This window comes from Toxotes jaculatrix, chromosome 8, assembly GCF_017976425.1.
Source record: "Toxotes jaculatrix isolate fToxJac2 chromosome 8, fToxJac2.pri, whole genome shotgun sequence".
Classification (NCBI taxonomy): Eukaryota; Metazoa; Chordata; class Actinopteri; family Toxotidae; genus Toxotes; species Toxotes jaculatrix.
The window spans coordinates 22,588,953-22,604,370 of record NC_054401.1 but is presented as its reverse complement, the minus strand read 5'-3'; the positions used below and the strand labels follow the sequence as shown (position 1 = coordinate 22,604,370).

At 41.3% G+C, this 15,418-nt stretch overlaps 1 protein-coding gene across 1 annotated transcript in view; it reads right to left on the bottom strand.

The window, feature by feature from the left end:
- The window catches only part of zfpm2a (zinc finger protein, FOG family member 2a), an 85,072-nt gene that overhangs the window by 36,473 nt on the left and 33,181 nt on the right, over window positions 1–15,418 (bottom strand). The window contains exon 5 of the mRNA XM_041043929.1: window positions 7,290–7,401. Within this exon, the coding sequence (XP_040899863.1) occupies window positions 7,290–7,401 (112 nt within the window). The remainder of the gene's footprint in view (window positions 1–7,289; window positions 7,402–15,418) is intronic.

Sequence of the window (15,418 nt, the reverse complement as noted above, 5' to 3'; positions counted from 1 at the left end):
ACTGTGACCCCCCCTCACACCCCCCAGCCTGATAAAAAGACACCCCCCCCCCCCCCAAAAAAAAAGCTGTGTGGATGTGTAGAAAGGCCCCTCTCTCCAGCTTTCAGCTTTTGTCTCTCATTATCCTTGCACGCACACACACACACACACACACACACACACACACACACACACACACACACACACACACACACACACACACACACACACACACACACACACACACACACACACACACAACCCCCTACATCCTCTGTCTCCACACACACATGAACTCACACACACTTCTTCTCAACCTGCTTCTGGATCTTGTGTGTATTGTGGGGGGGGGTTGACTCTGACCAATGGCATCCAACAGCAGAGCTTTATCCTGGAGCACACTGACAATGCTTTTCACACCTACTTACCACAGCAGAGATGGGGGCGGTGGGCTGGATCATACCCAGGCCTAAAAGCAGGCTAAGGGTTTTTAGAAGACACACAGAATGGACTCTTTAATTACTGACTCAAGATCCTGCAGTAGATTAAAAAACCTCGCAGAGGCTTATTTTCATATCCGCAGAAGTTTTTCAATGAATATAAAAACGGTCATTGATTATGCCGTTAAGGGAGGGAAGTTAAGAAGGGAAATATAAAGTACATATAATCACATTAACTTGCAGTGATTAATGTAATAAAATGTGATCTTTTTTTCCCCATCTGTACTGAATGTAACACATTCAGTACTGAGGACTGAGGAGACATGCTCCAAATATTAAGAGGCAGCTCCTAAAAAATCCACTTAACCAGTAACCAGTGTGCAAAGACGTCTCAGAAAGCAACGCAGATAAGTCATTTAACATGATAATACAGTGTAGATAGAGAGAGTGCACACGCATGGATGAAAAAGTGACAAAAATAATCAAAAATAATGACTCAGATGTGCCTCTGAAGCCTGTGCACAAGTGACTGTGTGTGTGTTTCCTCCCTCTCAGACACACTCTCAGCTCTCCTGCATGATCAATACCAAAGCATTTCTCATCATTGATTATACAATTATAGAGAAGTTAAATCTGTGACACACTCTCATGTAGAAGCATTAACCAATACAGGAGCCAGTCGAGATGGAGAGGAGGGAAGAAGCTTCCTCTTCACTCGCTGTTTTTTTTTTTCCTTTTTCTTTTTTTAAAACGCGGTGCTTAAAGCGAGCTCAGTGTAGTCCAGGTACTTCACTCAGATGATTATAATGCCACGAGGGTGCAATACATCACTCTTATTAGCCACACTGGAGCACAATGGTATCATAATTAATGGTCGCAGCAGGATTGAACGCTGCCCTGACATGGAAAAGTGGGCCTACTTAAGCTCTACAAGGCATTTAAATATGCAGAGTGAATGGCACAACCCAAACCCTCCTGCTCTAAGGACAGCCCACGCTCATTAGCCTGACACCCTCCGTGGCATTGATACAAGGACGACCAGCTATACTCACACAGACACACATACACACACAGACACAACACAAATCACAAGCACGTACTCAACAATGTGCATGCAGACCACAGCTACAAAATGTTAAATGGTGATATTTGAAAAGAACAGTCTTGTCCCTCATCAGTGCCCATCACTTCTTTTACATTTCCACCCTGTATTGTTGTTTTTGTCTCAAGGCTTAGTCTACACTGAATGCAGATGGACATATATGTGTCAGCAGGCATTATGCGAATTTTCGATAATGGCGTTTGGTCTGTGTGTTAGTGTGTGTGTTTGCAGTGAATGTGGGTGCTGTGGCAGAGTGTGGTGTCTGGTGCCTGTGCTATACTGTCTAGCACAGGGAAACTGCCTGTGCGTCGGGAGAACAATGCACATAAAAGGCTGACGGAGGAAGCGTCTGGAGCTGACGACTTTCACATGGCTCTGAATGGAGCAGCAGCAAAGGCAGTGCGTGCGTGCATGTAGTTTAGATGCTTACGAGCGAGACGGAAAGGAAAAAAGGAGAAAACAAAGATTGTGTGTTCCCATCTTAGTCGTGTGCACTGAAACGTGTGTGCTTGTATGTGCATGAATGCCTCCTAAATACATGTGTGGGATGGTTAAGTCCTCTTAGATGGCCGCATGATTTGGATTTTGCTGTCCTTAACCCACCACACTACCCCCCCTCCTCCTCCCCCTCCTCCTCCTCCTCCTCTCCTCTCCATAAAGCCAGCATTACAACTTCTCCTCAATTGCTAATGTGGAAGCTTCAGCTAAAAGACACGCTACTCAACAGCTGCCAAATGCCTAAACCAGCCTCTCCTCTCCACCCGGCTCACTCCAGCCTGACCGTACCGAGTTATCGCGTGGCTCAGTGCAATCAATTATTGTTGCAGTGGAATCATTAATAATTTCCTAATGAAAACGATTCTGTTGATCTCTGTTGTCTTTTAATTAAACATAATTAGTCGGCTGCTCGGAGCTGTGGTGGGGACTCCTTTAGGGTACAATTTTGTTTTAATACACTGATAATGAAATTTTTACATTGTGTCAGTTGTTTAGTTATTATTCAGTCACACTATTTCGCTATGTTCCCAGATAACAGATAATAACCCTCGCACCTCCTATTCGCTGCAGTCATTTTAAAAGAGGAGGGTTGAAATGAACAATTAAATTTTGAACTGTAAGAGTTCTCTTCTCTCACCAGTTAATGCTGCATGCTACCAGCGAGCAGTGCAGGAAACAGTGCAGTGCAGTTTTGTGCTTCCAAAAAAAAAAAAGAAATCTCTCAAAATGTCTTTGTACAGTAAGTCTTTGCAAGTCTGGATTTATTTGAAAAAAGAAAAAAAGAAAGTCAAATAGATACTACATCTACATAGGCACTAGTTCATCTTATGCCTCAGAGATCTACAGCTATGAAGCAGTGGAAAGAGCAAATGAAGGCATAAAAAAAGGATCTGATTGTGAGGACTTAGAGAATGTGAAATAATACAAAGACACAGTGAGTTAGCTAATTCTGCACTGTCCGGGCTTATGTAAAACGGCCTAGTTACATTGGTCAATTTCTGCACGAACAATGGGCTAAGTTGCTCTGGAGACTTATTGGACATGCTGTATCTGAATGTGGTCTGGCCTAAGAGGCTTACAGTTGAAAAGTTTAGGTGACCTCTGAATAATGCCACATAATGTGGTCACATTGAGTGTGTATAGTTTCAATGGGCTCTGATATCAGGTAACAATGGAGTAAGCACAATGACGGCTCACACTGAGAATGAATTGAGTCATGTACTGTACCATAGGTCTAAAAATGACACTTGTCATTTCTTTAACTACACACACACACAGACAGTCAGACAATCCAGTTAAAAAGAAACAAAAAACAACATGAACTGAACTAGCAAGTATTAAAAACACCATTGCACTGGGTGAATTAATCCTCTATTACATAAACCAAATCAATATGCTACGTCACCTGACTTCCTCTTTTGCTCCCGTCATAATCACTACAGCCGTTAGAAGTTACCTAACAACAAAACATAGCCATCCTTCCGGTCAGGGAAGTTTTCAGCATTTGAACTTGAAGTCTCCATTGGTAACATTATTCCACTAGGAGATGCTACAGGAAAAAATCAAAATGGGGCTGAATTTTCTTTCTGTTAAATCTCTCCTACTCTCCAGCTGTATTGTTTATCAATCTGTTGTTTATCTGTACAGAAAATTCTCCACTGGTTTCTGTCTCTCTGTGTCCCTGTCTGTCATTCTCCCTCTCTCTCTCTCTCTATCCCCTCTCTCCTTCTCTCTCTCCCCTCGGTCTCCAGCATTACTGTAACATATAATTACTCTGCAGACTTACTTGCTGCCTGTTTCTATAACTTCAGTGCTTCAAAGAAACTGTCGGAGTGTGGAGGAGAGCATTGTGGGTGTTCCAGGTGGATTTCTCGATAATGAGTTAGCGCAGTAGTAGAGTTGAGAGTTTTAGTAATGGCTGGCTGCTAAGGCTCTTCCTGGGAGTTTAATGTAAAACAAACAGGGCCATGCTGACAGCCTGGGAAAAACAGATATTGCACATTTCCTACTTCGACTTCAGGGCTCTTGCTGCCACTCATTTTAAGAAAGAGAACTCAAAGAAGAATTTATATTCATGAAATAGCTCTGTGAATCATAATTTGAGACATTTAAACGTTACCCATGGTCTTTGACTTCTAATTTTTTAAATGTTCCTGTCTTTCTGTTCATCTGGATAAAATGATAGAGACAGGAAAACAGAATACAGATTGTCAGGGAAAACACAGTTTTGCTGACATTATTATTATTGTTATTAGAACTGTAGAATCCCAACATTAGGCAAAAAAAAAAAAAAAACCTATACTTGACACTACAGTTAGCTTGTCTTGGTGCTGATGTCCAGGGGCGCCCTGTAGGGGACCGGACTACACCACCCAGCTGCTTGTTACACATTCCACCGCATGTATTATACATAACGCACTGCTGGAATACAACTCTCAGAGGAATCGTTTTGCTGAATCCTGTCCTCTCGCCCTCTGCACATATTTCCCCGACTTCCTGAATGACAAGTTTCAGGGCTGGAGGATGAGCAGTTGTACAAAATGTAATGCAGAAATTATGGGACAGAACGCCCAACAGTAAGCTACAACCACTCAAACCAATCACCAGTCCTTACTCCCCCATAGATCCACACTGGCAAGCATCCAAAGTAAACTGCGACTATCTTTTCAAGCAGCCATAAAGAAATCCGAGACCACTGAAACGTGAGCCAAAACATATTCTGCAAGCATACTGTGTATTGAGATATTCGCTGTTTTCCATAAGTAACGCATCTCAGGGAGCAATGAAGCAGCCGACAGTGGGGAAACAGCACAGGGGTGAAGATATAAACAATCTGGGCCTCAGCTTTTCGAGGTGGGAAGAAAGTTCCCGTTGGACTGAGGAGGTTTTTCCCTTTAGTCAATCCACGCTAGTGTCGACATGATAAACATAATTCCAGAGCTGCTTCAAAACTGCAGCAAAAAGACCAAATTCAATATCGAATTTGACAAAGATTTGATATTTCCAGCACGCTGACATTCAATTTCAATGTCACCTCCAGAGTGTGCACACACATGCAGATTGGAATATTTAACAGAGGGCGATGAAGAAGAATGCGTGGTAGAAATCGAGTCTGGACGCAAGAGTCAAATTGCTGAACGGCATCAAACACTTCACCACTTTCTGAACTTGGTCCAAGTCCACCTTAAAAAAAAAAAAAAAAAAAAAGTCGCCAAGAGCAAAATGTGGAACAGTTTTGGTTAGAGAGAAGAGAAAAACGGACACCCAACCAATTTATCCAAAGCTCTGTGGCCAAGTTCCTACAAAGCTGTTCGAGTCAAGTATGGGATTACACAGCATGAATTTTTTGTACCTTGTGGTATCATAGTAGTTGAATTGAATTTCTGATATTTATTGTGGCATTCGTTTCAAAGTCAGAAGTGAAAACTCAGGACAGGCTTTTTGTTATTATTATTATCATTCTTATTTAATGAAATTAACAGTTTTCCTGAAAACTCATGAAGTACCGCCACAACTAAATTGGGAAAACTGTAGAAAAAACGAAAATGAGAATGAAGTGGTGTCTGAAGTATTTGATGCTGGTTTTTTTCAGCTCGGTGACTGCCTCACAGCTACTACGAAGTGAGGAGATAATTTACATCTACTCCAGGATTTCAATTAATTCTTTGTGTTCAAAACTCCCTCTATTATCATGTATCATCAGTTGGCAACTGAGTGCTGATTCTTGTGGAGGATTTAGAGTAAACGAACTTACAGAGTACAAAACAGAACAACTCTCACAAGGCGACATCCGGGGATGTTATTGTGTTTAATTTAATAAGGTCAAGCCAGAATGACAAAACAAAGGAGCTGTCAGTGAGACATAGCTGAGGTGATGATGCTGCGTGTGCTGCGTGTGATGCTATCGCGATACATGTATTAAGAGCGACAGAGGAAATTCTCCAGACTTAACAAAAAAAAGTGAGAAATCCTGTTATTGCCCTTTTTTTTGTTTCATACAGTCAGTCTCTGAGCAAAAAGATTAGAAGATTTTAAAGAAGTGCATAATCTTCTTTAACAGCTTATCAAAACTTTAATGATTTGGTGATAAAGAGCACAAAGTTAAGTAGCCGGTTAAGAGGATAACTCCCCAGTGCAGTCTAGTGATTAGTAGATGAGAATTGGGAGACTGAAAATCCGGGTTGCAAATCCCACTCCTGCCACTTATTCACTTTGAGGGAGAAGAAGCTCCATTTCAGCTTTGGGGGTATTGTCACGGGGTAATCATTTTTGAAAAGTGATAAATGGAGTCCCTTTCCCTCACCCTTTGGAATCCAAAACACATCTTTATTTACGTATTTATTTTGCAGTGTCTCTCTGGTTAACACCCGTCAAGACCCAATTATAGCTGTAGAAGTCTTGTGCTTTCATGAGCAGTGAAGCTACAGACGGTAGTGTCAGGGCTGTATACAGTTTAAGCATCTTCTCATTCAATCTGCAACAAACTGAGTTCTCTGCAGATCCATATTGGGCTGTTTTAATGAGGGTTTTCTGTGGACACAATGCAGCAGATTGAGGAATTTATCTTTATGTCAGTGGGTCATTTGGGTTTTTGCACTTTTAGGGTCAGTTTTGAATAAACAACATGGATTTTATGACATGGTGATATGTTGTAGTTTTTTTTCTCTCCCATATTTACATAAATCCATTTCTAGTGGGGCTTGTGTGAACGTCTGATTTATTAAACATGTACAGCTAAAGCTTTGCTGAATTAGTGAGAGAACAAATGAAGCAAAATGGCAAACCCATCTCCACTCATGCTTTGCCTGCTATCTACTCTGAGATAGGGATTCACTTAGTATAAAAGAAAAAAAAAGGGGGGGGGGGGGGCATTAATTACCTTGTGAAATCTAAAGACCATTAACTCTGTGTGTCAAGTGATGTTTCTCAGTTCCTAATCAGAGTTTTAGTGATATAAATTACTCTTTGGATGAGAAAACCAGATATGGTGAGAGAGTGTGTGCACGTATGTCTTTTTGTGTGTCCTTGTGGCTGTGTACATGCAGTTATTTGTTTGTGTTGGTGACTTTGAGAAGCAAGGATAGGAAGAAAGAAGAGAAAAAGTAAAAGAAAGACAGACAGACACAGAGAAAGAGAGAGAGAGAGAGAGAGAGAGAGAGAGACAGGCAGGAGTGGAGTGGATGGAGAATTGTCAGTGTCTTTGCTGCGCTGCTCTGGCGTGGTGTGTTGCGCTGCGGAGAGATAACAGGATGCCGGCGCTGCTTGCTTACCTTTGCTGTACACCACACAGTTGTTTTTGTTGTCTTCCGCTCCCTGCCAAGTCACATCCAGCAGCCACCTGGGGCCGGCGCTCAGCACCACCGGGACCGTGCTCTTCGTCTTCTGGACAGGAACAGATAACAAACACTAATCATTTGCTTATTTTGCTGATTAAAGAAACATTAATAACCACTGAGTTACGCTCTTCTGCTGCTCTGAATGCCCATAAACAGGCAATTTTACAAACTATAAAGCATGTAACTTAAGTCCACCCAATCCCTTTTTTTTTTTTCATTGCTGAGAAGACGTGAGAATCAGGATAGGTTTTGTGTGTACGTATGTGTGTGTGTGTGTGTGTGTGATGGCCTAAAGACAAAGGCTGCAGTAGCGGTTGGAGTGGTGACAAATGGGAGCAAGAGCCTGCATTGTATAAAAAAGGAGGAATTCTCATCCAGGATTGAACCCGGTGATTCAGCATCAGATCTCTCAGATTAACAGGAACATCTCAGGTGTCTGGGAATAATAATAAAAAAAAAAAAAGAAAGAAAAAAAAAAAGGCTGGTGACTCTCAGAGAGAAGGAAGCGAGTGTTCAGCGGTGAACTTTGGGCACATTGTGCCTCGCTATCGTCATGATCTCACTATTTCCTGAAACAAGCAGGGAAGAATTTAAAGAATCAGTATCCATTTCAAAGGGCGATTGAGGTTAGAGTTTTTATAATATGCCGGAAAATTATTCTGAATGTGTAAGGTCATTTTTCTTCTTGGTCAGAGGTCAAAAGTGGAGTTTTATTTCTCAGAAAGAAAAAATAAAACAGGGAGACAGTGTACAACATCCACCATAATAGATTCACATGGTGCAGTGTCACCAGATTTGCTTGCTCTATTTATCCTCATATGATTTTTGTTGTGCTTTTGTTTTGGTGTTGTTTTTCTTCTACTTGCAAAATAGTGTGTCGGTGATGTTGCGTGTGGAGAATTGTTGGGGGGTTGGAAGGGGGGGCGGGGTGATTGGGGTGTGTGGGGGGGGGGGGCTGTTGCAACATCTCAGGCAGCTGGGTACAGTAGCCTATTACTCAAAGGCAAAATGTCAGTATTTCAAGGCCATTACTTTTGAACCCCGGGGCCCTCCTTCATTAGGATGGTACAGAAATAGTTTAGCTAAGAGAAAATGGGTTGGGGTGCAATCTCGACACTTCATTTCTTTTTCCATCTGAGGCAGGCAGCGACAGGACACTGTCCATCTGCCTAATGCAACAGAAAAACACTAGTCCTCTCCCGTGCTTTTCACTTATTTCTCCCCCGCAAAAGGCAACAACCTTCAAGGATAAATGCAAATGTCACTTGAGCATGTTAAAGGTCTGAATTGGCACAGATATGCACAAGAGATGAGCACTGTGCTCCGGCAGTGCGCTTGCATGCCCCCTCCTCCTCCTCCACTCGCCCATTTCTCTTTCCATGAACTCTATCTAGTCGGAGGCTGGAGGACACACAGAATTTTTTTTTTAGAGAGAATTATTCACCAACAGCAAATACATCTCAGAGAGACGATAAGAATCTGTTCGGATTCAGCCTGCAAAATTAAGAAAACAAATACAGACACTAAATAAAGATATATTTCTAAATAGTCCTTATATGTATAGCTTTGCACATTGGCAAACTACACTGCCAAACTGATCAAACACAGACAGTAAATTGTGTCTGTTGATATTCTTATTCCTTCTTCTGGCATCTCCTTATCCCATCCTGGCAGCAGATGAGAGAGAGAGGACCTCTGTAATTTAAGCCATCCGCGATTTCACATTTCAAATTAGCCTCACAATAAAGTCTTCTATCTGGCTAACCTGAAAATCTCACACCCCTGTCAAAGGAGCAGAGCAGACTGGCCGATTGTTGCTAGGACGACTATCTGAAATGGGAATCAGATTAACCCTTTCTTAGATCTCCAGACTGAAGCCATCTCTTATTCAGCAGCGAGAGGCCTCTCTGCCGTCCCTCTGAGACTCTGGGAATTCATGATATTCCAGCTGCTCTTAATGTAGCCAACAGGGACAAAGTACCACATTAACCAGACGTCTTCCCACTGTTAGAAATCAGAAGAAGTACAAATAATTGTAATCACAATTGTTCCTTTAGTAAATGCTTTGATAGAAACTTTTGAAATTCCGACTATGGGTATTATGTATTATTTTGATTTAATCGTCAATCACTTGTTTTTCTTTGCTTCCTTTTTGCTAGAAACTGAGCAGCAACAACCCATGACAGTCTCTCAGTGCAGATTTACATAATGCATCTATAGTGACAATGGTGCCCAATGTGCTTTGTAAGCATACTGCATGTACCAGCCGTCACAAAGACAAAGAAATGCAGGAGAGCAACTGCGCACAACATATTTAGGATTAAGACATAATGGCGTCACTGCAGGGAGGAGCATCTGCAAATGCAAATGAAAACATTTGTACAACCGGATCAGCTGGCCTAAGTGGCCGAGTCCAGAAGAAATGCAGATTGACAGGCAGAAAATTACGATTTCCCTGAAGCGAGGGAGTATATGATGAAATGGTTTTATAGAAACAAACTCGCCTCTCTCTTTTACATAACAGTCATACAGCCAGTGGATGTGACGTATGGAAGCTCTTTCCTGTCCAAAACAGCTCTCTGAGTTGAGTTTGTAAAATATGCTGACCCCTAATGGATAGACAAATGTTCCAGTTGCAAAAAAGACATGACAAGTGCCTAACTTTAACTTAGTAACGATTTAAATGTCATATTTATGATGTGAAAAATGAAAACAAAAAACTAAACAAAAACAAAAAACCCCAGTATATATTTTTATGTTCATGTTCATGTTCTTTTTTTTTTTTGTAAATAGAGATACAGTGTTTAATATCAGTTTACAGTCTATTATCCCTGTCAGAGCCTATAAAAACCCCTCTGGCATTCTTCTCTGTGTAGTCTGTTATGGTTTATCCACCCTCTGCCTTCACTCCAGTGGTTTCAATACTCTCTCCGTAATGTTTTTTTTTTCTTCTGAGCTCTGTTACCGTTCCTCGTGTAAGAGATACAGTGACCAAAACAGTGTAGTCAGCGAGGAAGTGATTACAAACTGATGCTCCAAATTCGCTATAAAATGAAAATCAATATTTCCACAAGTTGCTGCAACATAAAAGATAACCTTCATTGATTTTTCTAGACTTAGGCCTCTGTGATAAAATCTAATATAAATTTTCAGCCACACGGATTTGGATCAGAGCGGAGCAGGGGCTGAACGATAAGTTCCGTGCACATCTCTCAGACTTGGATTTTTTTCCCCTTCCCCTTTTCCCTCTTCCAAGGAAGGGCTGTACTATTTATAATTGGCCCTGTGTGAGCAAAAGCTTCTATCAGGAATCTGTTCTAATTTTTATTACTGAGAAGCTAAAGCCTGTTCCAGATAATTTGGAAATTTCAGGGGAATTGTGATAGAGCTGATGGCACAGCCGGACTGACTCCAGAAAGGAGCTAACCTGTAATAGCCTCTGTGGCTGCGCTGATTAAATGTTGCCATAGATGAAAGACCTGCCATCACCGCAATAAATTAACCAATCACACAAATCCCAAGTCGCTACTAATCCCTCCTTGATACCATGATCCTCTGATCAGCTGAAGGAGGTGAAGAAGAAAGTGGCTTGTGACACTCAGCCTTCTTCTAACTCCCTGCTTCCCTGTGTAAACAACAAGCTAATGATATCACCGCTGACCATTTCACCACCACTGGCTACTCTTAACCCGCGTCATGGTCAGGGCAGGTGAAATCGATACGAACCTTGGCGGGAATGATTATTTTCCTCATCGCTTTTTTTTTTTCCCCCCTCCACCAAGGTCACTGACTGGCACTGTATCTGTCTTGATCCCACAGCTGCAGGATTTAGACAACTGAGAGATCAAAACCACTCCATCTGAATATCTCAAGACATTCATTGGTTTTATCCTGCTTTCAACACCCACTCGGTATGAAGTAGTGTCATTTCGGAACAAAAACACCAGTTGAAATATTTCAGTGAATAATAATGCAAAAGTATTTTGAATATTGTCTGTTTTTCCCTCTTTCCTCAATAAAACACCCGTTTTTTCATTTGAATTACTGATAAACACATTTCACTTTCTCTCCCTAACATTACATTTGACCTTATGTTGATGTCCTAGTGACATACACACAGGTGACAAATGTTTGTATGAAAAACCAGTATGAAGTGTCTTAGTCAGGTGTTGGGCCACCACAACAGCTTCAGTGCGCCTTGGCATTAATTCTTTTAGTCTGTTGAATTCTGCTGTATTAACGAACACAATTCTTAGAAAAGATATTCCCTCATTTGGTGTTTTGATGGTGGTAGTGGAGAGCCCTGTCTAACGCGTCCGAAATCTCAGTCCAACTTTGTGTTGATTTGCAGTGGCCCAAACCATGCCAGAAAATGTTTTTCCATATCTCTAATGTGCATTCATCTTGGTAATGAGGGGTTTATTTTAACCGTATACGTCAATATCCCCCTCCATGTAATTGTCGACGGACTGTTTTTGCTGACACAGTCTGATCACGTCCTGCATTGACATTCTCAGTCACCTCAGGAAAAGTTGCTGTTTTTCTTACACATCGCACTAATGCACAAACATCACGGTCATCAAATGTCAACCACAATTTCTGACCCTGTGTACCGACGTCTTTACCATAGATCTAAATGCAGGTGTCACTTTAGTCACTGTTGCTATTGTAACATTATCTAGCTGAGCAGTCATTGTGAGCCTGCTCAGCATTTTTGTTGTGATTGGATGTTAACTACTTAATTGTACCATGCAGTGCACCTATGGAAACATCTGCATTCGTTGTGTTTATCCACTCATTTATTCAGGTTTGTCGGCGCCCTGTCCTTTTCAGACAATACTACTGGCAGTATAAATATAACAAAAAACAAGCTTATGTATGGGTTATGTCAAGTTTATATGTTCTCTGTTTCTAACATGGGAGTGAGGATAAAGGATTTGTACCTGTTTTACCAGTCAGTTTACAGCAGACAGCACACTCACACCTTGATAACGTCCATTGCAATTAGTTGTTCACTGCGATGAAACAAATTGCATGTGGTCAACTGGAAATTTCATTAAGGGAGATTTTCCTCTAGCTCTCGTTATCGCTCTGCGTATTAATATTTTCTTAGCCTCAAGGATGGATGAGTTGCAAGGGTCTTTTTTTTTTTTTTTTTTTTTTTTGAATAAAACGGCCAAAGCCAACCTCACAGTCTGTGTTCTCACAACTATCCACGCTGGGAAAAGCTGTGTATATGCTTAGTTAGGAGCTGCATATTTTTCATTGTGCCCTGAAATAAGACTCTCTGTCAACATCCTACATAAAGTGGGAAATACTTCCATTTCTCAAGTCTGCTTTTGTGTCATTTCCTCCTCTTCTAAATGGCTACGGTTACATCTGCTGAAATGAAAAGATACCTACATACTGCTTTCATTCCTTTTTTCACCCCCCTCTTTCCTTCTCTCTAAGGCTATAGCATCTGCTATTGGGAGACTAAATAACAGAAATATGCAGGAATTGCACACTAATTCCCTTTAGAGATAGATCTTGGCTGGTGCCCTGTCATAAATCAGAGAATTTCGATATGAAATGAGGCAAGCTGCTCTAATCATTTCTGCATTTCAAATTGGATCACTGGCTCAATCGCTTGGCTTTTAAACTGCTTGCCTAAGAGCAAATGTGAGGTGGGAGATAATTCAGCTGAAATCTCTGCCTGCTCTGTGCGGCAGTTAGTTTACTGCTTGAGTGCAAGAGAATGCTTTTTTCTTCCCTTAGCCCATCTTTCTCTTTTCAACTTTGTTAAATTGACTTTTCATTTTAAAATCGATTAAATTGAGAGAGTCACTGCTGTTCCCGGAATCTTTAAAGGGACACCCATCACTGTGCGCATGTGCCTTTATTTGGCTGCTGCTATCATGGCGGTGCTATGGGGAATAAATATTTTCTCATTTAAATCACCTTTTATCCTGCTGACTGGACTGTAAGCATCAAAGTTCATGTGCTGCATTAGCTATTACTTATTTCACTCCATTTAAAGGCTCACAGTGGTTGTATTTATATTGACTATGGGTGGCACTGCATGATTACTGTACGTTCAGTTGCTTTTTTTTAAGACATAACAGAGCGGTAACAAGGCAGACTAATCATTGACTGCTCGGGATTTTGATTAAGGAGCGATGCAAAATTAGTAATAGGATATTTTGTAATATTTTTAAACTAAAAAAAAAAAGCAGGTGCTGCTTTCTAAATCAGGGAGGAGAGGAGTGAAGAATAGAGATTTGGAGGAAGGGGGGACTCAATCCACACTCCATTCTTGAAGACCTTCAGGCACACTGAGGTGCTCCAACTCTAAAGCCAAACAGTTTAGTGTAAGCTGTACCTGCCCTGAAGACAAGCAAGCCCCTTTCTCCACCCCTGCCTTCCCTCCTCTTTCCTTTCTATTCTTTTCCTTTCCTTTCGTTTCCTCTCCTTTCCTCTTTCCTTTCATTTTGTTCCTTTCCTTTGAGTTTTTTTTTCATTTCCACTCCTTTTCTTTCCTTTTCCCTTTCTATCCTTTCCTCTCCTGTCCTTTACTGCTCCCTCCTTTCCTCTCATTTTTTCCTTCCCTCTCCATTTCTCTCCTTTCCTTCCCTTCACTTTCCTCCTCTCATCTCCTCTCTGTCATCTCTCCTGTCCTTTAATATTTATACATCACCTGCACCATTCTCTACTGATCCAGGCAAAACATCTACATGAATCGTCTTTACTTGCCACCATCTCTCGCCCTTCAGCGTCAAATTACAATGTGTCCAACTTTCTTTGTAGTGGAGAATGTTTAATTCAACTTCACAAGTTAATGTGTGTGTACTGCCATAACTATGTATAATGCATATATCCTGAGAACTATTTGAAGTTGTAAACAAGAGAAAGTTGAATTTGTAATGCGTGTGCTCCCGGACTTAATCATGTCTTGGAGGTAGAGTGTACATATACACACGTGTACTTCTTGTGTTTGGCTTTGGTCAGAGGACAGAACAGTCCTGTCGCTTCACTACTCACTGTTTGAATTACTCGAAATTTCCCATTTGAATTCAATTGGGAAGGACTTGTTTGATCTTTTGCATGTAAGTTAGGGCTGACTCCCCGAGCAGCGAGAAGCTGTGCGAGGGAACATAATAGGGAACCTGGAGCCAGTAATGTTCACCTGTATGGATATTACCATGGCCCCTGGGGGTCACGGAGGCAGGTGGCATATTCTCTGGACAGAACCACTCTTTCACTGTTGGGAATAAACATGCGGATGGGGGATTTCTTCAAAGAGGAAGAAAAGGGAAGTCAGGAGTCAATCAGTCAATGGGGTCACAACAAATCCCTGCACTCATAACCACACATGGAAGACTAGGATCAGTCACAGGCAGTAAATAAAGACAAACAATAAAATAGTAAGCATGATGCTTGAATAAAGCCCCTGACTTTAGATAAACCTCTGTGCCCCCTTTAGGTATTGGATTTTAATATTCTTTTGAACTCCCGTCTCTTCTCTGGTGGAGTTATAAATTTCATGATGCATTAGAATGTCATCCACTGTATGTGATTTTGTATTTCGGGAGACTCTCTCAGTCAGTGCAGCCAATCTCACCCAATAATTCAAAAACTGAGCTCTATCTAAATCTGAGTGGTCAGAATTATAATTCCAATAAACGTGGTAGAAAGTACAATAAATTAAAAAAACAAAACAAAACACAGAAACATATGAAACGCAACTCTGTTCTGTTCTAATGATGAAAAACTGAACAAAGGTATCTGTGATTTGCATACCACCTGATCATCGACACATTTCTGCAGTGTTCAATAGTTTGATCTCTGAGTGCACTTCTGAGAAATGGGGTCTCACTAAATCCACCGTAAAAGACCAACAATATTTACACCAAGTTAAGTAAATAAGATAAAGATGGTGAACTTGCCCCTCACTAAATGCATTAGACGTGAACTCTCTTATCAGAGTCTCAGCACACGCACAGTTAAAAGATGGGTTTCCCGAGCTGGAAATGGTCTTTGTTACCCAATTAGTTTGCTGACGACCCCGTGGTATAATATTCCTG